Source organism: Puma concolor, chromosome D3 (genome assembly GCF_028749965.1).
Source record: "Puma concolor isolate L17-30 chromosome D3, mPumCon1.1.hap2, whole genome shotgun sequence".
NCBI classification, from domain to species: Eukaryota; Metazoa; Chordata; class Mammalia; order Carnivora; family Felidae; genus Puma; species Puma concolor.
In genome coordinates, this window is record NC_141678.1 from 17710504 (window position 1) to 17734055 (window position 23552).

The 23552-nt window shown below is 50.7% G+C and overlaps 2 protein-coding genes, 1 long non-coding RNA gene and 1 pseudogene across 6 annotated transcripts in view; 2 read left to right on the plus strand and 2 right to left on the minus strand.

Annotated features, from left to right (window-relative positions):
- Nucleotides 1-2706, minus strand: part of LOC147575351 (uncharacterized) — a 48519-nt gene extending 45813 nt beyond the window's left edge. For 2 of the 3 annotated variants that reach the window (XR_015242311.1, XR_015242310.1), the window contains exons 1-2: nt 1606-2706; nt 29-119 (exon numbers count right to left, since the gene is read on the minus strand). This is a non-coding gene — a long non-coding RNA (uncharacterized LOC147575351). Of the gene's footprint in view, nt 1-28; nt 120-830; nt 1109-1605 lie in introns of those variants that run through there. The other variant, XR_015242312.1, reaches the window with a different exon arrangement.
- FICD (FIC domain protein adenylyltransferase) lies at nt 1094-5734 on the plus strand. The gene is made up of 3 exons (XM_086681886.1): nt 1094-1221; nt 2701-3053; nt 4053-5734. Exons 1-3 carry the CDS (start codon nt 1100-1102, stop codon nt 5126-5128), a joined length of 1551 nt encoding a protein of 516 aa, XP_086538012.1. The 5' UTR covers nt 1094-1099; the 3' UTR covers nt 5129-5734.
- A 2602-nt stretch (nt 5735-8336) lies between these two features.
- SART3 (spliceosome associated factor 3, U4/U6 recycling protein) overlaps nt 8337-23552 on the minus strand; it is a 37166-nt gene continuing 21950 nt past the window's right edge. For both annotated transcript variants that reach the window (XM_025933398.2, XM_086681885.1), the window contains exons 9-19: nt 23226-23333; nt 22245-22322; nt 22062-22120; nt 20778-20887; nt 16511-16623; nt 15503-15579; nt 14740-14908; nt 12058-12509; nt 11156-11308; nt 10051-10241; nt 8337-9301 (exon numbers count right to left, since the gene is read on the minus strand). In XM_025933398.2, coding sequence (XP_025789183.2) covers nt 9124-9301; nt 10051-10241; nt 11156-11308; nt 12058-12509; nt 14740-14908; nt 15503-15579; nt 16511-16623; nt 20778-20887; nt 22062-22120; nt 22245-22322; nt 23226-23333 — 1688 coding nt within the window. In that variant the 3' untranslated portion in view covers nt 8337-9123. The remainder of the gene's footprint in view (nt 9302-10050; nt 10242-11155; nt 11309-12057; nt 12510-14739; nt 14909-15502; nt 15580-16510; nt 16624-20777; nt 20888-22061; nt 22121-22244; nt 22323-23225; nt 23334-23552) is intronic.
- On the plus strand, nt 9411-9565 carry LOC112870526 (small nucleolar RNA U3; annotated as a pseudogene).

Consider the following 23552-nt stretch of genomic DNA (forward strand, 5'->3'; position numbering starts at 1 on the left):
AGGAATAACTGCAACAGCAGATACTCACCAAACGTCAGCTTTGTGCCAGACATGTAGGATCTCACTTCGCCCTCACATAAAACTCTATGAAGTACTGTCATCACACTGTCCCCATTTTACTGAAAAGCAAACGGAACCGGTGAGATAGACCAAGTCACTTGCTGAATGTAACTCAGCTTGCAAGGGGGCAGAGCTGGGATTGGAACCCAGGGCTGTGTGGCTTCCAGTGGAAACGCCCACAACCACTGCCTGATAGTGGCTCCCGTGGGGAATGTGTGTCATGGAAAAGGTCAGATCTTGAAGAGTCTGGCCTGCAAATCCTGAACTTGGGGCCAAAGGCGAGGCAGTTTGTCTCCATTTTACAAATGGAAAAACTGAAGCTCGGAATAACTTGCCGAAGGTCTCACAGAGCGGAGGTGACCAAGTCTGAACTTCAGCCGGGGTCCCTCTGGCTCCAGTCTATAGGCTAACATCTTAATGCTTAGCATTTCTGGGCACGTCCTGGGTGTTTAATTTCAATATTTGTGAACTAAGACGGAAGTTTCAGCTCTCTGCTTCAAGGAAAAATCTCTATGTCCCTGGCAAGCAAAATAAACCAGCCAGCTCCTTCTCGAGTGGATGCCAAATTAAAAACTCAGGGAGGAAAAGGAAAAGAGGTCAGAAACGACGGCAACCCTGGTACAGCGTCGTGGCTAAGAACAAGGGGCTGTGACGGCAGACTAACAGGGTGGAGAGCACCCTCATTTCACACCTAAGGAAAAGGAGGCCCAGGAGAAGGGCCCCCAGGACGTGGAGAGGGAAGCACAGCACTCCGGGGCTGGCGGAATTACCAGTTTCCGACCGCGGCATCTATCATACCCGCAGATCTCCGCGCCCGCGCGGGTTTTCCGCACGCTACTCCCGCCTCTCGCCCGGGCACCGCCCCGCCTGTTGCTTATTGGCCGCTGCGGGCACGAGACCAACACAGGAGCCAGCCAATGGGAGTGGCCCACGGCGCATCTTTCCCGGGGAAGCAGGAGCTGACGCGAAAACCCGGAAGTACGAGGGGCGGACAGGTTGGGGAAGCCAATCCGCCACGACGAGGATGGCGAACCACCCAATGGCGAGGCGAGGCGCCGGGGGCGGGGCCAGAAGGCCGGCGGCGGAGCAGGGCCTGGGAGCCGGCGGCTGCGGGGCCTCCGAGCGCCTGGAAGTCGGCTGCAGGGTCGGAACCCGCGCGCGGTAGGAGGGGGAGAGCCCAAGGGGTTCGGAAAGAGCCAGCTGGGCAGGGGGCGGCGGGGGAGTGAGTCCTGGGCGGGGTTCAGAGGGACTGTAGCCCAGCCCCTCTGGGCGTCAGTTTTCCCCTTCCGAGGGCAGTGAGGGGTGAGATTCGCATCTCCTGCCTCCCCTGCGCAGACCCGCGTCCCTGGCGAACTCCAGCCCTGCCGTGTATCCCGTCCCTCCGGGAGCCGCACAAAGCACCTGGATGAAGCAGTGACTCACACCCTCCTCTAAACCCCTACAGCACGCCAAGCGTACCCCCGTTAGGGCTGAGACCAAGCCATTTCAGATGTTATCAACGAGCCAGCTTCCCCATTAGACTCTAAGCCCTGAGCGATCACAAACCTCATCAGTCATTTCTGGGTCTCGGAGGCCCAGCACCAGAAGCAGGCCGGAATAGGGGTACACGGGCCCTGGTTGAGAATAAAGTAGAGGTTAAGACCTGGGCACTCTTCCTAGATGCACTGAGGATTCATTCTTCATGCTTCTGTTTACTCCCATGGCCTTCTAGAAACTGACTTGCTGATTTAGTTTCCTTTGTAAAATGGAGCTAAGGGTAGCTTTCCTTCATAAGGTGTTGAGTAAGTGAGATAATGCACGGCTACCCCGCAGCCCAGTGCTCAGTACACCATAGTTGCCCAATAAATGCTTATTGTCAGCATAATGGTGCTTGCATACCTGACCCCTCCATCTCCACTGCCAGCCCCAAGCACATTGCCCACTGTCCCGATGGAGGGTGAGGAGTGGGTCACCCACTCTGGCCCACAGCTGGAGGTTTTGAGATGCTTGGACTGCCCAAGCTCTAGGTGAGTTCGTTGCTGGGCAGGCCAGGAAAGGAAGGCCAGAGAGGGGAGAGCAGCACTGTGGCTAATACCTGGGTGAGGGCATGAAGAGGCAGTAAATCAGGCCACAAAAATAGTTGTGTGTATCAGACACTAGGCCCCAGAACTGCCTTGGCCAATCTTGATGTGTGGCCACAGATTTGTGGTCAAGGGAGGTTGGGGGAGAGTTCCTGAATTCAAGTCCCAAGACTGTCACTTACTCACTGGGTGACTTGGGGCAAGGGGCTTCGTCTCTGAGCCTGTTTCCTCATCTGGAGAAGTGGGAGGACGATAGATAGCATCTGCTCCTGTTGGAGACTGGTAGAGATAGTATGCATGAGGTCCTTGGTACTTAGCATGGGGCCTGGCACACAGTAAGCGCTCAATAAATGTTGAGTGCGGTAGCATTACTGCTCAGAGTCCCAACGGCCTGGAAGTGGCACCAGTCTTTCGGGCTGGCCCCTCCCCGTTTGTAAGCACTTCCTGCCTTGCCTCAATCCCCCTGGTCATAGTGAAATAAGAGGTGTGGGAGCCTCCAAGTCCCAGCTGAAGTCAGCAACATATCTTGCGTGTGTCCCCTTCCCCCACTTCATCTCCTACAACTCTTGGTCCCCTGCAGATCCTGCTCTGAGGCAACGGAGTATGTCCAGGGGGCCTGCCCCTCCGTCCAGATGACACTCATGCCGATGGCTTCAGTGATGGCAGTGACTGAACCGAAGTGGGTCTCCGTCTGGGGCCGCTTCCTGTGGGTGATGCTGCTGAGCATGGTGTTGGGGTCCCTGCTGGCGCTGCTGCTGCCGCTGGGGCCCATCGAAGAGCAGTGTCTGACCGTGCTCAAAGGCTTCTACCTGCTCAGGAGCAAGCTGGACAGGGTGCAGCATGCCGTCACCAAGTGTACCAGCCCGTCTACAGAGCTCAGTGTCACCTCCGGCGATGCGGCACTGCTGGCGGTCAGGACCAAGGCCTCTCCAGGTAAGACAGACTGGCCAGCTCTCCTCAACACTTGTTAATTTCATAGATATTTACAATGCATACTGGGTCGTGTGTGCAGGACACAGGGCCACTATGGGGAACAGGTCTACCCTGAGCTCCCGGCTCAGACAAGCTGACAAATGACTGCCGCACGGCATCACCAGCCTGGTGATGGGGAAGGAGGGGAGCACACCAGGAAGGCTCCCTGGAAGGGATGCCTGAGCTGAGACCCCAGTGTAAATAGGAAAATGACCGAAAGGAAAAGGCATGAGGGGAAAGTGCACCAGGCAGAGACCCGGAGGGTGAGAGGGCTTGGGCATCCAAGGAAAAGAAGCCAAGTATGTGTTAATGACCCTCAGCGGTGGGTGGAGGGCTGGTGAGGGAGGGCTAGAGCTAGAGAAGTTTCTACCCCCACGCTGTCCTCTGTGGTGCACTGTTAGGAGGCTGAGCTTCCCTGGTCTCTACCCGCTGGATGCTAGTAGCACCCTCACACCCTTAACTGTGACACCCCACCATGTCTCAGACGCTGCTGGATGTCCTCTAAAGGACAAAATCACCCCTGCTTGAGAATCACTGGGTTAAAAGATTTAAAGAACAGATCAGGGGTGGGGAAGCCCCCAGGGCCTGGCACCGGGGCGTGGGGGAGGGGGGGTGCTTTCACAGCCTAGGCCTGAAGGGACAGGAGCAGGGATCAGCATCATCAGGACTGATCCAGGACAGCAGGGAGCTGAGAAGATCATACAGGAGGGCCACCTGACAGGAGTTGTGGCCACAGCCACTCACTTCGGCCCTCAGAAAGCTGGGGGCTGGGGAGTCCAGGTGATACCTCCCAGGGTGGAGGATGTGGCTCTGGGGACACACACACACCAGGTGTGGGGCACAAACGCATCCACACACACAGAGAGTACTGGGATGAGCCCCCTGAAGCACCGGTAAAGGGGACAGCGCCCCTGAACATCCCGTGCCCTCCCTACCCATGCTTCTTTGGCTCTCTTCTAGCTGGGAAGTTGGAAGCCAAAGCAGCTCTGAACCAAGCCCTGGAAATGAAACGCCAAGGCAAGCGAGAGAAAGCCCACAAGCTCTTCTTGCACGCCCTCCAAATGGACCCAGACTTTGCAGACGCGCTCAACGAGTTCGGCATCTTTTCCGAAGAGGACAAGGACATCGTCCAGGCCGATTACTTGTACGCCAGAGCGTTGACCATCTCGCCCTACCACGAGAAAGCACTGGTCAACCGGGACCGGACACTGCCGCTGGTGGAGGAGATCGACCAGAGGTATTTCAGCATCATCGACAGCAAAGTGAAGAAGGTCATGTCCATCCCCAAGGGCAACTCCGCGCTGCGCAGGGTCATGGAGGAAACCTACTACCATCACATCTACCACACGGTCGCGATCGAGGGCAACACCCTCACCCTCTCGGAAATCAGGCACATCCTCGAGACCCGCTATGCCGTGCCAGGGAAAAGCCTGGAGGAGCAGAACGAGGTCATCGGCATGCACGCAGCAATGACGTACATCAACACAACGCTGGTTTCCCGCATCGGCTCTGTGGCCATCGGCGACGTGCTGGAGATCCATAGGCGGGTGCTGGGTTACGTGGATCCAATGGAAGCTGGCAGGTTTCGGACGACACAGGTCCTGGTGGGACATCACATCCCTCCCCATCCTCAAGACGTGGAAAAGCAGATGGAGGAGTTCATCCAGTGGCTCAACTCCGAGGACGCCATGAACCTGCACCCGGTGGAGTTTGCGGCCCTGGCCCATTATAAACTGGTTTACATCCACCCTTTCATCGATGGCAACGGAAGGACCTCGCGCCTGCTCATGAACCTCATCCTGATGCAGGCGGGCTACCCCCCCATCACCATCCGCAAGGAGCAGAGGTCCGAGTACTACCACGTACTAGAAGTCGCCAACGAAGGCGACGTGAGGCCGTTCATCCGCTTCATCGCCAAGTGTACGGAGACCACCCTGGACACCCTGCTCTTTGCCACAACCGAGTACCCGGTGGCCCTGCCAGAGGCCACGCCCAACCATTCCGGGTTTAAGGAGACTCTGCCCGTGAGGCCCTAACCCCGGAGAGCCTCCCTTGGTGCCAAGGGATGACCCAGTGGGAAGCAACACTTAGCGTTTCTAGAAACCTAGCCGTCTCCCGAAGCAAAAGGAGACCGATTAGGAACTTAAGCGTTCTTTACCTCCAAACGTTTTCGTTAAAAAAGCGACAAAAGTAAATTATTAAGCCCTGTCTTTAAGGTAACTTATAACTCAGCCCAAGTTATTTATTTTCTTCTTTTGAACTAGTAAATGTTGTGTGGCGTCCGCTGTCCATGGTGGTGGCCCCAGTAGGCGCTGGGGGCGCACCAGTGCGCTTTGTGTGACCGGAACACGGGTTCTGGAGCAGAATTTGCACTCGGGTCGGGAGAGGCCGGGAGTGTGGAACGAGGTCTAGGGCCCCAGGAGTAACTCCTCCAAGTGTTTCTGTGAAACTGGCTGAGAGGTGCTGGGACTTCACCTGGGAGGTCAGCACTCTTGGTGCGAACCCGGTCCCGGTTCTGAGAAATAATGGAAAGCTTTCTTTCTGAGAGAGTTTTGCTCCCCTACAAAGAGATGAGCGTTGTGACTAATTCTCACTAGTAGGGCAGACTTTTGAGATACAAAATAAAAAATGTTGACAACGTCTCTGTGAGATACCTTGCTTATTTCAAGGAAGTCTTTGAGTCCTAAATGGCTTGCGAACGCGAGTCGCAGAGGCTGTTTTTTTTTTCCCTGTCAAGACTCTTTTTCTAATTAAGAATAGCCGAGCGGCCAGCTTGGTTTTCTCTGTGTCTGAATGTTTCTCACACTTCATTTGCAGCAACTCAGACCAGATGTTTTAGTCTCAAAGTTCTGAGTTCGTCACTCGACTGGGTCATACTGCAAGTCAGGTATTGTGCACGTGGCCAAGTCTGACTCTGAGTGTAACATCTTGTGTAGGTAGACATTCAAGAATACATCTGAGAAAACAGATGCCACGTATGAACACCAAATATGCATTTTTGGTAACAAACTGGAGTGTCTCCCGAACCAAGGGAAAACCCTTAGCCATAGTCCGATGTGTCTCTCTTGTCGTGCAGTTTGATCTACGTACTCACCTGACCCCCACCTCCCGCAGCCAGGGTACAGCACGGTGTCCAGCATTCCCTCGGGGAAGCAAAAGAGATTGCCTTCCAGTGGCCTTATTTTCCTAGGAACTTGTAAAATGATAAAATGTACCACACGGCCAAGTTTCTGCGTCGTCATTCTATGGAAGAAGGTTCTCTATCGATAGTAAACAGAGGCAACAATGTGACTGCTGCTGTGCTCCTCAGAGTCAAAAGGGCCACGGGTCCCCCTCCCAGTGACACAGCACGGGACATCTCACGCCGTAGTGCACTCTGTCAGGGTCCAAATGATGGTGAACACATACAAAGTGTGGTCTCTGGCTTGAGAAGTCACACTCTGACGGTAAGGAGGTCACTATTCTGAAGTAGCAGGTGTCTGTATACCTCTTTAACTGTGTAATTAGCACAGAGTAGCTTTCCGAAGGATTAAGAAAAATGTCTGAAGTGGCCCCGAGTGATATTCAAACCTCTATAAAAAAATCTTTTCGTATTTGCACGTTGCCGTAAGGTAGCTCTTCAACCTAACTCTTCTTGATGTTATAGGCACACCAAGGAAGCCTGACGGCAGCGCTCTGTACTATAGAGAAGCGTGCGCTTTAGTTCTGTTGCGAAGGATGTTATTTTAACAGATGACTGACTCTAGTAAAGTATTTTACGACAGAAAGGCCCGAGACTCGGCTGTCGTATCCAAGAGCTGTTCCCGTTTGTTACGAGGATGAAGGAGGAATTCTTGTAGAACGTGAAGTCCTATTTAGATTATCGTGGCAGAAAACAGATCCCAGACTGTAATTTCAACAGGAAAATGGGACAGAACCCTTTAGGTCAGCCACCTACCTGTGCCGGCAGGGGGAAGTCACCGACCTGTCACTGACACTCCCAACTGCGTGCCATTTCGTGCTCCTGTTTGCCAACAGTTCTTCGTTTCCTGGGGAAAACACATAGACCCACTCACGTGTTCCCGACAGTCCGTTTCTAGAGCCGTCAACACCCTGAGCTCCAGCCTGAAGAGGTTCAACTCTGTGATGGGCCTGTGTTGACAGGCGAGAGCACAAAGTGAGGGCAGAAGGCTGCCCCCATCAAGAAAACAGAACAGTAAGACGGGAAGCCGCGAGAGTAAAGCCACATTAACCTGGATCAGGAAGGGAATATTCGTGGCTCCTCGGCAGCCGTCCCTGAGCATCCCCAGTCCCCTCACCCAGCGAGCAGGCTTCTGCAGGAGGGTGAGTGGCCATATTCCAAAGAGCACAGGAGGAACCAGGGTCACAGCACACGCTCTTCTGGCTGCTTCCAGCAGCCACTACTTGAATTTAATTCAGAAGTAACAACTGACAAAAAATGTTTTGTGCCAAAGAGAAAGACAAGGTAGAGGGGAACCTTCAGATTAAAAGCCTTGGGAGGTTTATCAACCGATCCTAACTTACCGGGGTGGGGGGCGGGGGATACATTTACAGAACAACAGGAAACTGGCCATATGGATAGCTGAGGACACGAAGGCATGACTGCTCATGTTTCTAGGGATGATGACAATACTGTGACCTTTAGGTCTTTATCTCTTTGAGGCAGGTGCTACGCCGTTACTGGGGGAGTCCTGTGATGTCTGTAACAGGCAGGAGGGGGTGGGGGCAGAAATGAAGGCCGATGCGCTAGATGGGAAATGCTGAGGCTCAGTGGCAGGCGCATAAGGACTTCCTTTTGCTCTTCTGTCTGTGCTTTTGAATAATGCTTACAGTTTTCTGTGAAAAATGTAGTAAAGCCTGATGCACAGAAACTTAAAAAACCAGAGAAGTGGGTTGATTTCCATCACACATGAAGCATTTCCTGATTTCTTCCCCCAAAGTGTCTTTACAAAGTCTATTTCCCTATTGGACTGACTGGCAATGCTGCTTTTAAAGCAATAAATATCTGATAGAAGCGGAGAGGTAAAAAAAAAAAAAAAAAAAAAGCTTAAAAGCTGCAGTGCCAACATGCTGCAAAGTAAAGTTTAAAACTGAAGACCCATCACAACGGAAAGGATTTAAATCAAAGGGACAACAGGATTGGACTTACAAAAGTTCTATTCACACATGTGTTAGGTAACACCAAGTGCACCCATCTCAAAACACGTCCGGGTTTGAATGAACATCTGAGTACCATTCGGCAAGAAGTTTTTAAGAGAACTTCAGTTTAATAAACAAAGCTAAGTGGGAAGAATTTAAGTTTGCACTTGACATGGCATTTAAACAAAACCAAAGGGCTGAAACGCGATGTTTAGACAAAGAATACAGTTCACTCAACACTAGGCAAAGAAAATGGTCCACGGCAGGTGGCGCACAGAACTCCCAGACAAAACAAATGTCACAAAGACTCGGCTTTTAGGAAACATAAAACAATGGGTCGATGTGTCATTTACAAATACATAATATAAAAACGCGCACAGCCCCCTTGAACAAAAATCCATCAATTTTTTTTTAGGTGACTTCCCCTATCCCCACCACCCCTTTACTAAAATAGGCCATTCTGGTGAATTACTAGCATCTGCCATTTTGTCTTTTAAAATTAAAAGAGTGACGGGCACGTGTGCTGTGCAAGGTGTAAGAGAAGTGTCTTATAAAAGGGGGCCAGAGCTGGCCGAAAACATTTGGACAGGTGGGTCTCAAAACGGTGTTTGAGTTTCACTTCTGTTTCTCACTCCCTAAGACACAAAAATATTTTAGGAAACTGCACCCTGGGCCCAACCACGGAGTGATCATTTTCCTCCTATTGCCCTCAATATGAGGGAGCGCTTCAAGCCTCTTCCCTTGGACACCCTCATCCCTTTCTGTCTAACCCAGAGGAAAATGTGCAAGAGGGGTGCTGCCCCGGGCCCCTCCATACCCAGAGTACCGCTGGGTGCCGGGTGGTCTTCCTGGCCAGCATGAAGTAAGGCATTTCCCTTCTCCACAGTCCCATTCACTTTCTCAGAAGCAACTTGGCAAAATCGGCATTGGACATCTTGGGTGCCTCGGTGGCCGCTGAGGTGGTGACCGCTGGCCGTGGGGCGGGGCCGTTCTCAGCCTGAGCGGCCAGGGCGCCCGGGCGCTGCAGGGCACGAGGCAGCAGGGAGAGCTGGGTTCTTCCCTTCCCCCGCCTGGAAGAGCAAACACCGAATGTATCCTTTCCAAGCAACAATTCACGGCCCCTCCTTGATTTGGGAAAAGAAGCCAGGATGGTCTTAAATCACCCAAAGCTAAAAGGTGAAGACTGTACTTTCAAGGGTCATTTCTGTAGTCTGTTACGAGACAAGTTTCTCTCAATGCACAGAGCACAAAGTTAAGAGGTGAAGAGTAAAAACGAGAAAGGTAGGGATGATCCCCGTTCTCCCTGACTTTGAACTGGCGAAAACCGGTTTAACAAACTGCCCCTTCCACAATTTTGGCAAAGACCAACCCTGTGCAATACAGTCACAAGCAGGGCGGATCAAAATGCTGTCATCCTTCGGACCTCACCAACTAACGTCACAATTTTGCCGTCTCATTCCTACCGGCTGAAAACCTCGCTCTTAGAGGATTATAGCTAGGGCTACAGGTCACCCCGGCAAGCTTCTGAATCCACACGTATGGACCCTACTGCCAAAGGAGGCTTTAAAATAACCGCCGCCTAGAAACCGACCGCCCTCAAATAAGTCACGTGTATAAACTGTGAACACCAGGAAGGGCTCCACTCCCCGGCTCACGCGCCGTGCGGACCTGCTCCGGGCACCCTGCTCTGGTGAGCCACGGTGAGCGTCCCCAGCACGGCAGGCCCTGGCTCTCTGCCCAAGCCCACGTGACTAGCAGGAAACCAGCTAGCGGCGCCGGCCAGGACGGAGTCTGCGCCCGGTGGCACGCAAGCACTTACGCTCCGTAAATCTGCCGCGGCACCAAGGCACCACCTGGCGCTCTCCTTGCTTCTGGCTTCTCTGGTACCTTCCTCTGAGGGGGATTGCTGATGGCCACTTTGATGACATTCTCTTTGACAGTCATGCCATCCATCTTCAGTACGGCCTGTGACGCCTGAGATTCACTTTCATACTCCACGTAAGCCAGGCCCTGAAAGAGGCGGAGCCAGAGCCGTCAGGTCAGGTGCTGCGCAGCCAGACCCGACTTCCTCCCTCAGTTCTGGAAGCCGGTACCGGGCAGGCACCCCGTCATCGGGTTCCCTCCCCCCACCGCCACCGTCCTTTGTCTACAGGTTTATTCGCTGGCCCTGCTCTTCCTCTCTGTTTCCGCCACCGACCGTAACTTCAGATCATCTTTGTGAGGTTGGTACACCTCATGCCTTCTCCAGCAAAAAAAAAAGAAAGAAAAGAAAAAAAGGAAAGAAAAAAAAGATAAGAATAACGAAGGAAAGAAAGAAACAGACAGACGGACCAGTATAAATCCAGCAAAAACAAATGGATGAGGCGGCTGGACACGGGATGAGCCCTCATGTCTGCACCTCGGCCCCTCCTTGCTTCATAGTCTTCAACTCTCCATCACCCTGGACGGCCGGGGGAACGAGAGGTCATCCAAACACGTGCCTGAACAACTACTCAGGATGTCGCACAAAAAGGGTCTCGCAAGGTGCCCAGGGGGGCTAAGGGGAGGACGTGATGGGGTCTCGGGGAGGGACGGGAAGTGGTGGCTGGAGGCCTAGTGAAGGGGCCAGCCTGGGCAAGAGGGCGCTCGCTCCGGAAGAGGGCACCTCGCCCACACCTCACAGCCAGGGGTCTGCGCTGAGGCCCCTGCTAATTCAGGGCAGGTTCCCCGCCACGGCCGATGCCCTATTCTTTTTAGCATAATTAGCTGGAAACGAGCCAATCCGAGTCCAAATGCAAGTAGAACCAAGTGTCCTATCATTCTGTCAACCTGTCGTTTCTCAGCAGACAAACCAGAAACCCACTCAGAACCTAACAGCCTGAACAGATGGAGAACGAGGCTGGCCCGAGCCTTGGGAGGCTAACGCATCGCGCGCAGACACTGACCTTCGGTTTGCCCGCCCGGTTGGTAACCAGCCTGATGTCCTTCACGGTGCCATGAGCCTTACAGATCTCTTCCAGTTCCTCTTTAGTGCAGGAAAAAGGCAGGCCCGAGACAAACAGCTTGTGTTTCTCCAGGGCAGTGCTGTACCTGAACACCTACAGAAAGAAGGGAGGGAAACGAAGTCAAGCACCCACAGCCCCATCCAGCACACCACACCCTAGTGCATACCAGACTCAGCCCAGAGACGGGAGCCAACCCTGGGCGCCACAGATTGGTTTTTTTGTTTGTTTGTTTTTAACGTTTGTTATTTTTGAGTGAGAGAGCATGAGCAGAGAAGGGGCAGAGAGCGAGGGAGACACAGAATCTGAGGCAGGCTCCAGGCTCCGAGCTGTCAGCACAGAAACTGATGTGGGGCTCGAACCCACGAACAGCCGCATCGTGACCTGAGACAAAGTCTGACGCTTAACCCACTGAGCCCCCCAGGCGCCCCTGGGTGCTGTGAATTGTTAATGGCACCACTCCAAGCGAGTCACTTTAACTTCCTCCTCCAGAACATGGCAAGAATGGAAGCTGCTGTTCTCCTAGTGTGGGCAAGGAGCCGACAAGGCAGTATGTTAAATACCTCACACGGCCCCCTCGCCCCCTCTCCACTGCTAAATTCAGCGGCAAGCAGCCATTGTTACGGTTCCTAATGTTCTCATCACGTGTCAACCAGCGCGGGCTCAAAGAAACCGAGCCAGGAGTCAGGCCTCAGCTACCCAGCTCAGAACAGACCCGGTTAACGCGGCAGTTACCAGACTACAGATACCGCACGTGGACGCTAAATGTTAGCGGCTCCAGGAGAAAAGCGTTCGCTCTGCCCGCAGCAACCCAACACGAAAGGCGTCGTGTTGCACAGACCCACCTTGAAATCGGGATTTTTGCTCTTATCCACACAGGGGGAAACAAACATCGGCCTCCCTTCTACGTTCTTCCGGTCTAACTCCAGCGCCTGCAGGGCGGACTTCTCCTCTTTAAACTCCACGTAGCAATAGCCTCGGAAATCGCCCCGGTTGCTGAAGATGGGCCGGATCTCCGCCACCTCCCCACAGGCCTCAAAGAGCGGCCGGAGCTGCACGTCCGGCTCACTCATGCTGTAGGGCAGGTTGCTGACGAAGACGGTGATGCTGTCCTTGCTGCTGTCGTGGGGCACCTTGGGCACGTCCCTCTTCAGGGCGGCCGCCCTCTCCTGCTTTGAGGGGGGGTCCACGTCCACGGGCACACTTTTCCCCAAGAGTCCCGCTTCTGGCTCTCGGTCCTGTGCTTCTCCAGCTGAGGGAGTGCTGTCCTCAACCTTTCTGCGTTTGGAAGGCTGCTCTACAGGTTGAAGGAAGCAAAGTAGCAACGATTAAGATTTCTTCTCTTCAGCGAGCTGTTCCCCATAAGTGCTCTTGCGGGAAAGTTCTCCTCCCACCACAAACGGCTGGTCTGTGGCAGCTGCCCAGGACACACTCTCTGGACCTGGGCCATACCACGCCCTCTGACAAGTCTTGCTTCACCCATTCAACTTGTCCCCCCACTTTCTGGGCCTCAGTTACATTCAGGTAAGTGGACTAAATCAGGTGATCACTTAAGTCCCCATCACCCACTCTTTTCTTCCTAATTTTTTTTATTTTTGAGAGAGTGTGTGTGTCAGCGGGGGAGGGGCAGAGAGAGAGAGGGAGACAGAATCCGAAGCAGGCTCCAGGCTCTGAGCTGTCAGCACAGAGCCCGACGCGGGGCTCGAACTCGCACACCACGAGATCATGACCTGAGCTGAAGGCGATGCTTAACTGACTGAGCCACCCAGGCGTCCCCCATCGTCCACTCTTAATTATACAGTTGATCCTTGAACAACACGGTTTTGAACTGTGCAGGTGCACTTGCACGTGGACTTTTCTGATAAATACCATTCAGCATGGAAATGTACTTTCTCTTCTGGTTTTTGCAATTACGTTTTTTCTCTAGCTTCATTATAAGCATACAGTATAGAACATACGTGACGCACAAAATATGTGTTAGTCAACTGCTGACAGCATCCCAGGAAGGCTCCCAGTCAACGGTAGGCTAGCAGTAGTTAAGTTTGGGGGGAATCAAAAGTTACACGTGGATTTTTGACTGTGCCGGAGGTCGGCACCCCTAACCCTCAAGGTTCAAGAGTCACCTGCATCAAAGGGCAGGGGATCTCCAACTTCAGGTGGCAAATGCTCTAGTACCCCTTTTGCTGGGGCAGCAACGGAGGGATGGGGCCAGGAGACTTGAATTTAAACAAGCCCCTTAGGTGACTCTTCAGTACGGGCTCCACATCTACACAGCACTGCAGTCCCTAAACTGTTCACTGCTGTCTCGTGTCCTTCAGCAGAGTTTAACAACATTCCACTCCAACCCATCTGCCCCACTGCCTCCTGAGGAACGGTCCTGGAAGCCAATTGGCACTGGCCCCACTTCCAGACCTTTCCATCAACTCCCCACTGCCCTCCTCATGAAGTCTAACCATTGCACGCTGCATTCAAGAGCGGCCCCGAGTGGGCAGGCCGGCCAGCTCCTCCGGCCTCGCCTCCCCCAGCCTCCCGTACGCCAGCACACCGCCCCCAGCATGCATCGGGGCTCAAACCCAGCTACCTGCCATTCAGAGAAAATGCCAGGCTCTTCTGTGCCTCGTGCCTCGCTGTCAGTGGCACTGTTTGGTTTACCTTTCCCTTCCTTTGCACTTGACAGTGACCCCTCCCGCTTCCAGATGCCGAGATGCGTGAAGTCTTTCCTGCAGACAGCTGACCCGCCAGTGGCCCTTTGGCCTCCGCCATTAATCCACACCGTGCTCTCCCACGATCCTGACTACCCACCACTGCAGTCACGTCACATCTGCCTTTCCTGCTAAACCTGGAGCCCTAGGACTGTGAGCTACCCATACATGGTCATTCTGAAGCCCCCAAAAGGTGCATAAGCAAAAGGTCGTTCAATTGGATGATGGCTCCGTTACTATTTCCCTCTGGTTGACACCATTGTACTAGGAAAACGTATGGCGTCCCTTAATGTCTAGAGACAATGCTTTTACCTTGACTGACGTTGCTGAAATAAACCTGACCCACACCTGCCCAGCCCTGGAATGGCAGGGGCAAGAGAAACACTGGCTGAAGACTCTACCAAGTCAGAACCATTTGGCAGGCCGAACAAGGCAGGTGCCCGCGCAGGCTGGGGCTGCGGTGCGGGATGCTAGAGCCTGAGAGGATGAGGGGCAGGGGCGGCAGGGGCAGCTGGGGTGTGGGAGCCCGAGTGGGTGAGGGGGGTTCCACACAGCAGGCAGGCGGAGGCGGGGCGATGGCACAGTGGAGGGAGTGGAGGCTGGGAAGACAGGCCGAGGTGGCTGCAGGGCAGGGAATGGTACACGGCGTGGAGCCCGAGCAGGGGAGGTCACGCACGTGGACAGTGGAGAGGGACAGGAAGGGTGATGGGGCACCATGCGAGCAACTTATTCTCACATGGCTTAAGACAAAAGTTCTCTGGATGTTTTTCATAACTTCACTGGAACTTGGAGACACTCCCAAGTAGCATTTCCAGAAAGCTTTACCTTCTTCATCATCGCCCCACTCTTTCTCATCATCCTCTTCTGCTTTGCGCTTGTCTGCGCCTCTGGTCTTTTTCTTCTTTTTTAACGCCTTCTTCTCAGCCCGGGCCCTCTTCCGCTGTTCTGCCTTTTCTTCTTCTTGCTGGGCGAGCGCCGCTTCCTTCTCCGCAACCTGGGAAGTTGGGAACACGGACGCATCACTAAAATGCAGCGACTGCGGGAACTCTACGGACCCGTGGGGAGTGGCGAGGGAAGGGGACTTGGGAGTGGAAATTCACTACCCCAGGGAGAGGAGAGGTCGCCAGGAGGAGGATGAGGGTGTCCTCACAACTTTCCTGGCCAGGGCTTATCCAGGATTCTTAGGGTTCTGTGTCTCAAGTCTACAGGATGCTCTGCAGTGTCCCCAAGAATTACTCACCAAAAGAAAGAAACACATCATAAAACCGGGGCTCTCATTAACTGGGACGGGTTCAAGTTCCAATCACCGGGCTATGTGGGGCTCCATTCTATCTCTTTCAACTATAGCCCAATAACTTTTAGGTCCCAAATCCCCCCCACTACATACTTATTGCTGGGGCTCAAATTTTGAGCCAATCCAAGAAAATGATACAAGATAGGCTTCAATGCGGATTCAAGTGTTTCACTAATTAATATTCTCTGAGCAAACGATACTTAAGACCTCAAAGGTTTTGACAAGAAATATTCATACGAAACACAGTCAAAACAGCTAGCAGAGGTTCTGAAGACTTTAAATAAGCATCATCACCTTAATTCTCTGCTCATTAACACGAGCTAATCGAGTTTCGGTTTTCTGAACAGCTATATCCCAATCTTCTAGAGTACCTTGACAGAAAGAGAAGCAAACTTTAACTTTTTTGCATTTGCAAGGATGCAACAGTATAAAATTTTCTTAATTTCCCCACACCTCTACCAGAGGTCTCTCCCATCAGACAATAAAAACCGGAGAGTCGGCTCCCCATTTTAGGACTTCCTTATGGCAGGCTTGAGCTTTTCAGAATGTGAATAGTCCTCCCAGATATGTCTAAAACATCCCTTTTCTTTTAGAAGAGACTTGAAAACCAGAATACGATCTATTATGGGCTTTCCACGGCAAAGATTAAGAAGACATTCTAATGTAACGGGTACAAGGCATTTACACGAAGATGAAGGATTTTAAGAGCTGCTCAAATGATAAATGTTAGGGTGTTTTTTATTTGCTTTTGTTGCTTCCGTGTTTTGTTTCCAGTTCCGAGGGGATCATACCCCAAATCTAGATCAACACCCATAGGTAAATGCAATTTCCTACTGAGAACTTAATACCGAGGCTCTCAGCTAGGACAAGGGACGCACACCCCACCGAAGGCCACGTTCAGCCCTTTGCCCCTCAACAGGCCTTTCGTGTGCGTGACATTGTGCTAGAGCAGGGACTCTGAACTGCGAGCTGGCTCCCCAGGGAACAAGACTGGAGATGTCTCTGTCATGACCGGGGGTGAGGGAGGAGTGCTGCCGGTACCTAGTGAGCAGACAGGGCTGCTTTGCCCACCGCAAAGAATGAAGAGAACCCTGTGCCAGCGCGCATCACAGAGAGCCCTCCTCGTACCCAGAGACTCTCAGAAGAGGGGCGAGAGGATGTGGACTCATTGGCGATTAGAAATCACTGAGTGCCATCTGAGCGGCTGTACCCGTACACAGTCTGTCCTTAGACTATAGTCTTGAGACCAACCGGCAAATGGGACAGACTCCAAGCCAGAAGCCGAGAGCGGAGGGTCCCCACCTTCTGTCCTCTCCATGGTGAGCAACACTTCACAGACGTGCTCGGGGTAGTCACTGGTGCACTGGACGGCCCGGTGCAGAGCCTTCCTACAGTGCTGGGTGTCACCGTGTGCCCTAGGACAGAAAACAAACCATGGCTGCCACCAGGACACAAAGCAGCAGGCACAGAGAAGGAGAGGCCGTGTTCTCACAGGCAGCGTCACAAGATCAGAAGCTCTGCGACAACTCTAGCTTCCGAGGAGGCTCTAGCTTCCAGAACTGCCCACAGCTCTTTGCACCACTGCTACTTGTAATACTTTCTCCTTTCTCCTCCAGTCAAAAGCTAAGGCTTTCTTCTAAGCCACTCTTGCCTTTAGCAACCAGATGCTACTGGAAAATGCACCTGGGGCAGTAGTCTGCGACCAGGTGACCTGCCTCTACAGCACTGGCATATGCAACACAGGTGGGAGATCTAAGAATGCCATATAACTTGATCAAGTCCTTAGAGAAATTCTAGAATGCTGTCCTACCCAAGGGAAGAATCACTAGTCCAGCAGACTGCCGGATTTCATGCCCAGAGTCCCATCTTTTGGTAACTGCTGTTACTAAGAGAATATTGTTTATTGTGATGAGCAGTGGAAAGACTGCTCATCACAATAAATAATATTCCCTTAGTAACAGCAGTTATGAAACACTACGTTCCCATTTCTATTTTTTAAAAACTTACAAACATATGTAAATATTATAAATACATATCAGGACACTAAAAAATAAAAAATTAGAGCGGCGGTTCTCCGAGTATGATCCACGTCACCCCAGAGGGTCTCCAAGACCCTTTCAGGGAGGGGATCTGCAAAGTCAAAACTACTTTTGTTGTTACTGAACACGAGTTGACTTTTTCACTGTGCTGACATTTGCACTGATGGTGCAAAAGCTACGGTGGCCCTTAGCACAAATCAAGGCAGCACAGTTTTCACATCCTGTGGGACAAAAGGAGATGTGCACACATAAAGTGCCTTTTCTGCACACCCGAGTACGACGGTTGTCCCAAAGAAGAGATCCTTTTGTTTAGGGGGCAAGCTGAACTAGTCTGTTTTCTCATGAAACATTTTTACTTGAGAAAAGAGCTGAGCGACAAAACCTATGGTTATGTAGACCTGAGAATCTGGCAGACATTTCTGAAAATTAATGAAGTGGGTTCGTCACTTCAAGGAAAACCACGAACTGTTATCTGTTGCCATGTTAACAGCACAACTTTTGAGTGAAAATCCCGATTTAGGAAAATCTGTATCTGCCACTTTGAGGCTGACAGGTTCCACCTTAACAGACTTTTCTAAGATCACCGCGGACATGAACAAAACGATACCTTTTAAAATACCGTATTATGAAATGTGTCGATACTGTGTAGAGCTGCATGACTCAGTAATTGAGTATTTTCCACATGAACAATGCAGGTCACAGAACCATGCATATTTGGTAAAAGGTCCATTCAAAGTACAAAACAGACCAATAGATATTAGCAAAAGAGTCTCAGAAATTCAATGATACGGTTTCAGGTGCCACATCGCAACTATTAAGAAACTACTTGCTGGGGCGCCTGGGTGGCTCGGTCGGCTAAGCGTCTGACTTCGGCTCAGGTCATGATCTCAAAACTCATGAGTTTGAGCCCCGCATCAGGCTCTCTGCTGTTAGTGTGGAGCCCGCTTCAGTTCCTGTCTCCCTCTCTCTGCCCCTTCCCCAGCTCATGCTTTTTCTCTGTCTCAAAAATAAATAAAAACATCTAAATAAACTTTTTAAAGAAAATACTACTTGCCGAATCTTGCTCTAGTATGAAAGAATATCCATACTTATCTGAAAAGCTTATTAAAATACCCCTTCTCTCTTCTAGCCTCCTATCTGCGTGAAGCCAAATTTTCTTCATATTCTTCAATGCAAATTCACAATACAGCAAACGCAAATCCAGCAATCTTCTAACCCAAACCAATGATACTCGCAAAAATACAAAACCATGCCACTTTTCTAAGTTATTTCGGGGTTTGGAAAATAATCATTTTTCATAAATAATATATCCTTTATGTTAAACATAATGAATTTATTATTGTGACAATAAAATTATGTTTCAATCTTTCACTTTCTAATACAGTGATATTGATACTTAGGAAGATGTATCAATGTTTCTTTTTTTTTTTTTTTTTTTTTTTTAAATTTTTTTTTTTTTTTTTCCAACGTTTATTTATTTTTGGGACAGAGAGAGACGGAGCATGAACGGGGGAGGGGCAGAGAGAGAGGGAGACACAGAATCGGAAACAGGCTCCAGGCTCTGAGCCATCAGCCCAGAGCCCGACGCGGGGCTCGAACTCACGGACCGCGAGATCGTGACCTGGCTGAAGTCGGACGCTTAACCGACTGCGCCACCCAGGCGCCCCGATGTATCAATGTTTCTAATGTGGTCCATTAAATACACAGAACTCACATAAACAAAAGCTGTTCAGGGTTCTCAAACTTTAAGAGTGTAAGGGATCCTGACCAAAAAATCTGAGAACTGCTGGTCTAGAGGAATATTCAACAAGCTTTTTTTTTTTTTTTTAAATGGTTAGTTATTTTTAGATAGCACATGTGTGCATAGGGGAGAGCGGTGGGGGGGGGGGGGAGAGGGAGAGAGGGAGAGAGAGACAGAATATCCCAAGCAGGCTCCATGCGGTCAGTGCAGAGCCTGATACGGGGCCCAATCCCACGAACCGTGAGGACTTGAACTAAAATCAAGAGTCAGATGCTTAACCCACTGAGCCACCCAGGCGCTGCTCATAAGCTTTAATAGTAGTCATATCTCTGGGGATGAGATGCGAAGAAACTTTCACTTTCTACCACACAGTTTTGTAAGTGTCTATTTTAATTTGAGTACATGTTGTTTTTCAAATTGGGGTAAAATCCAAAATACTCAAAAAAAACATATAGACAAATATATGTATTGACACACAATGTTCAAGACACAATGAAATAGAAAAGCTGGTCATATTTTTTACATCTTCCCCCCGTGATAAATATCATTGGTCACATCTTATTTATTTAAAATAGCTTCAGAGATTTATAATGTACGCTATCATTCCATTTTCTTTAAAACAACAACAAAAAAAGGGGCGCCTGGGTGGCGCAGTCGGTTAAGCGTCCGACTTCAGCCAGGTCACGATCTCGCGGTCCGTGAGTTCGAGCCCCGCGTCGGGCTCTGGGCTGATGGCTCAGAGCCTGGAGCCTGTTTCCGATTCTGTGTCTCCCTCTCTCTCTGCCCCTCGCCCGTTCATGCTCTGTCTCTCTCTGTCCCAAAAATAAATAAACGTTGAAAAAAAAACAACAACAACAAAAAAAAAATTACAGAGCACCTGGGTGGCTCAGTCACTTAAGCATTCAACTCTTGATTTAGGCTCAGGCCATGATCTCACAGTTATGGGATCGAGCCCCACATGGGGCTCTGCACTGGGCGTGGAACCTGTTTAAGATTCTCCCTCTCCCTGTGCCCCTCCCTAATTCGTGCATGCGCTTCCTCAAAAAAATAAAATAAAAATAATTTTTTTAATGTTTATTTATTTTTGAGAGAGAGAGAGAGAGAGAGAGAGAGGAGAGAGAGAGAGAGAGAGGAGAGAGAGAGAGAGAGAGAGAAAGAGACAGACCGTGAGCAGGGGAGGGGCCGAGAGAGGGAGACACAGAACCCGAAGCAGGCGCCAGGCTCTGAGCCGTCAGCACACGGAGCTCAAACCCACAAACCGTGAGATCATGACCTAAGCCAAAGTCTGGCGCTTAACCGACTGAGCCACCCAGGTGCCCCTAAAATAAAAATAATTTTTAAAAAATTTAAATCTAAAAAAATCTCAAGGAACATACCCAACTATTAGCTAACAGGGGTTATGTCCTCTGGGTCTGTTGCTACAGAAAATTTGGGTTTTTTTTTCTCTTCATTTTTTAATATTTTCTACTCTTACATCCAAAGCAAATATAAAAAATAGTTCCCCCCAAAAGTCACATAAACCATTCATCTCCAAAAATCAAAACAAACCAAAATAACAAACAGAAAGAAACGCACGGCTGTAAGACAAGCCCAAGCATAAAACAGTAGGTTCGGTTCCCTAGCCTCACCCATTATACACACAACCACCAACAAAAGAGAGGCTAATCAGCGGGGGGGGGGGGGGGGGCGGCCTGCGGTAAGGAGCAGGCCCAAGCTAGCAGGAGTCAGCCGGGAGGGAAGAGGGGTTACCCCTGACAAGCACCACCAAAAGCACCCCCAGATCAGTTACCTTTCCAGGTTGTAATATTCAAGCCACATGTTGGCATACTTGGCGTTCCCTTTGGTCATGATGCTGTCCCAGAGTTCCCGAGCTTTCTGCATGTTATTGCACAGTCGAGCCTGAAACGCATTAATGGGCTCCATTAGGAAAGATTCAAACCTTACCGACGTTGGCACCCATAACAAAACACACCTCAAACAGACATGCTTTAAAAAACCCCCACTAACTGTGCATGTGACGTGACTCCCTGGACATTCCCAGCCACCTTCCACGGCGACGGGCTCGGCTCAACCACTCCAGCCTCTCCAAGGGGACAAGCCTCTAGCTGCCTGCCTAACCTATTTGAGAGCAAAGAGCAGGAGCCCACAGGTACTTACGACAGAACTAGCTGGACAACTGTGTTTTATTTTAATCAAGCTGAACTACAAGTGTTTAATCTGAGGCAATGCGGAGAAAGAAAGACTGCTCTAGGAGGAGGCCCCCTGCTGTGTCACTTGGGCAAGTGAACCGTTCTGTGAACCTGACAGACATCCGTTTCTTTGACCTGACCCCTCTCAGAAAATAAGATGTGCTTCGAATTTCACAATTCTGGAAGTGCCTGGGGGGCTCAGTCGGTTAAGTGTCTGACTGCGGCTCAGGTGATGATCTCGCAGTTCATGGGTTCGAGCCCCGCATCGGGCTCTGTGCTGACAGCTTGGAGCCTTGAGCCCGCTTCAGACTCTGTGTCTCCCTCTCTCTTTCTGCCCCTCCCCCGCTCTCTCCCTCTCTTTCTCTCTCTCTCTCTCTCAAAAATAAACATAAATATATATTAAAAAAAAAAAAGAATTTCACAGTTCTGTGAGCTGATCAAGGGCGGGTTCCATATCTTCTTGATTCGGGGTCCTTGGCCCAACAATAACACTCAATTCACTGTGTCCCCTAATTATCCGTCAAACTCCTGTCTCCTACACGAGATGAAAGCCTTAGGAGCACGAGGCAGGTCTATCTCCCCAGCACACAGTGAAACACCTGGCGAACAGTCCACACCCGGTACAGCCTGACGAACAAGGCACTAAGGGACGGAGGCAAGAGGTGCAGAGTGATGGGCGTTCCAATGTCCGCCGCATAGCTTCTTAACTGCGTTTCAGTGTTTTCTCTGAGGTATGAGTGAACGTGCACCGAGCTAGATATGTAACAGAGATCCTTATAAACCCTGGACCATCACCTAAGATTCGGACTCAACTTTAGCCACATTAACGACACACGCGTCCTTCAAAGCGGGCTGGAACCGACAGGCGTGTCGGAAACATTTACCTCAATCCTAGCCCAGTTCTGCATGATCATGCAGCTTGGATCTCCGCTCTCATTGAAACCTGTAAGAACAGAGTTAGTCAAAATCAGAAATCAATTTAGAGACCCAGAGCCTCTGACTGAGAAGGCGCATCCACCAAGAACAGGAGACGAGCGGAAAAGGGAACAGGTCGAAGCCACACTTACGCTCCTCCACCTCCTGCTTCAGATACTCCAGGGCGCGAGTGAACGCAGACCTCAGCTCTTCCAGCTCTTTACTGGAGTCTGTCAGAGATTGCAAAAGAGGTTTGGCTTCGTGAAACCACGTACCATGTCTTTTTTATTTTTTAAATCCCACAGTGCAACTCCTGGGAGCCTGTTGTGCATCTGGGCATCAGCTCCTGCCCTCATCACATAGCTGGGGAGAAAGGCTACAACAGCACCCATCACGGACAGCACCACAAAGGTGAGCACAGGGTGCCGTGTGTGGGACCATAGCAGAGGGGATCTTGCCCAGCTGGGAGAATGGCTGAAGGCCACCTGCATGAGGGCAAGTCAGGGGTCTCTGATGCTTTTTTTTTTTTTTTTTTTTTTTTTTTGACGAGAAAAGGGAAGAAGGCAGGGGATCCTACAGAGATTCAAAGATTTAAAAGACATACAGGAGTCCTACTTAAAGAACTATTTAGGATCTATAGAAGGGAGAGAGGAGAGAAATGAGACTAAAGAGGCTGGCAGGAGCCAGAATAAAAGAGAAGGACCTTAACTCTCTTCCTTTACAATTCACAGCAGGACTTGTTAGAAGATTTAAATAGCAGGGGCGCCTGGGTGGCGCAGTCGGTTAAGCGTCCGACTTCAGCCAGGTCACGATCTCGCGGTCCGTGAGTTCGAGCCCCGCGTCAGGCTCTGGGCTGATGGCTCGGAGCCTGGAGCCTGTTTCCGATTCTGTGTCTCCCTCTCTCTCTGCCCCTCCCCCGTTCATGCTCTGTCTCTCTCTGTCCCAAAAATAAATAAACGTTGAAAAAAAAAAAAGAAGATTTAAATAGCCAAAATTTCTGGGGGCAAACAGTTACCAGTGGCTGGTCTACATCATCTGCCTAATCATGATGTATCTGGGCAACCTGGGACATCTCAGCAGAAGGTATGTTGAGAAAAAAGTCAGAACCGAATCTGACACACGAATTTAAATACCTTGTTTGAAATCAACCCTTCTCCTCAGGTAATCAAGGTACGCCTGCCAAATTTCCACATAATCAGTGGCCTGAATGAAGCCGGCACTCAAAGCTTTCTCGAAGGTCGCTGGAATTGAAGAAAAAGCCAGGATTTGTTACCAATTCAAAAAGAAGCTAATATAAGTTCTCAAGATTGTTACAAAAACCTCTACTGACTATCAGATACTGTATGACTTAAAACAATAATGATAGGATACAACAAAGTGAAGTGAGCTAGAGAGACATGTTCAAAAGAAAAGCTACTACAGGATTTGGACCGTGTTCTAAAAGGGGTAAATTCCACACG

Excerpts from the sequence above, each read along its gene's own strand:
- FICD (XM_086681886.1), top strand. The coding sequence starts at position 1,100 with ATGGCGAGGCGAGGCGCCGGGGGCGGGGCCAGAAGGCCGGCGGCGGAG. Across the intron at positions 1,222-2,700 it reads AGGGTCGGAACCCGCGCGCG|ATCCTGCTCTGAGGCAACGG; the intron begins GTAGGAGGGGGA and ends GGTCCCCTGCAG. Across the intron at positions 3,054-4,052 it reads CAGGACCAAGGCCTCTCCAG|CTGGGAAGTTGGAAGCCAAA; the intron begins GTAAGACAGACT and ends GCTCTCTTCTAG.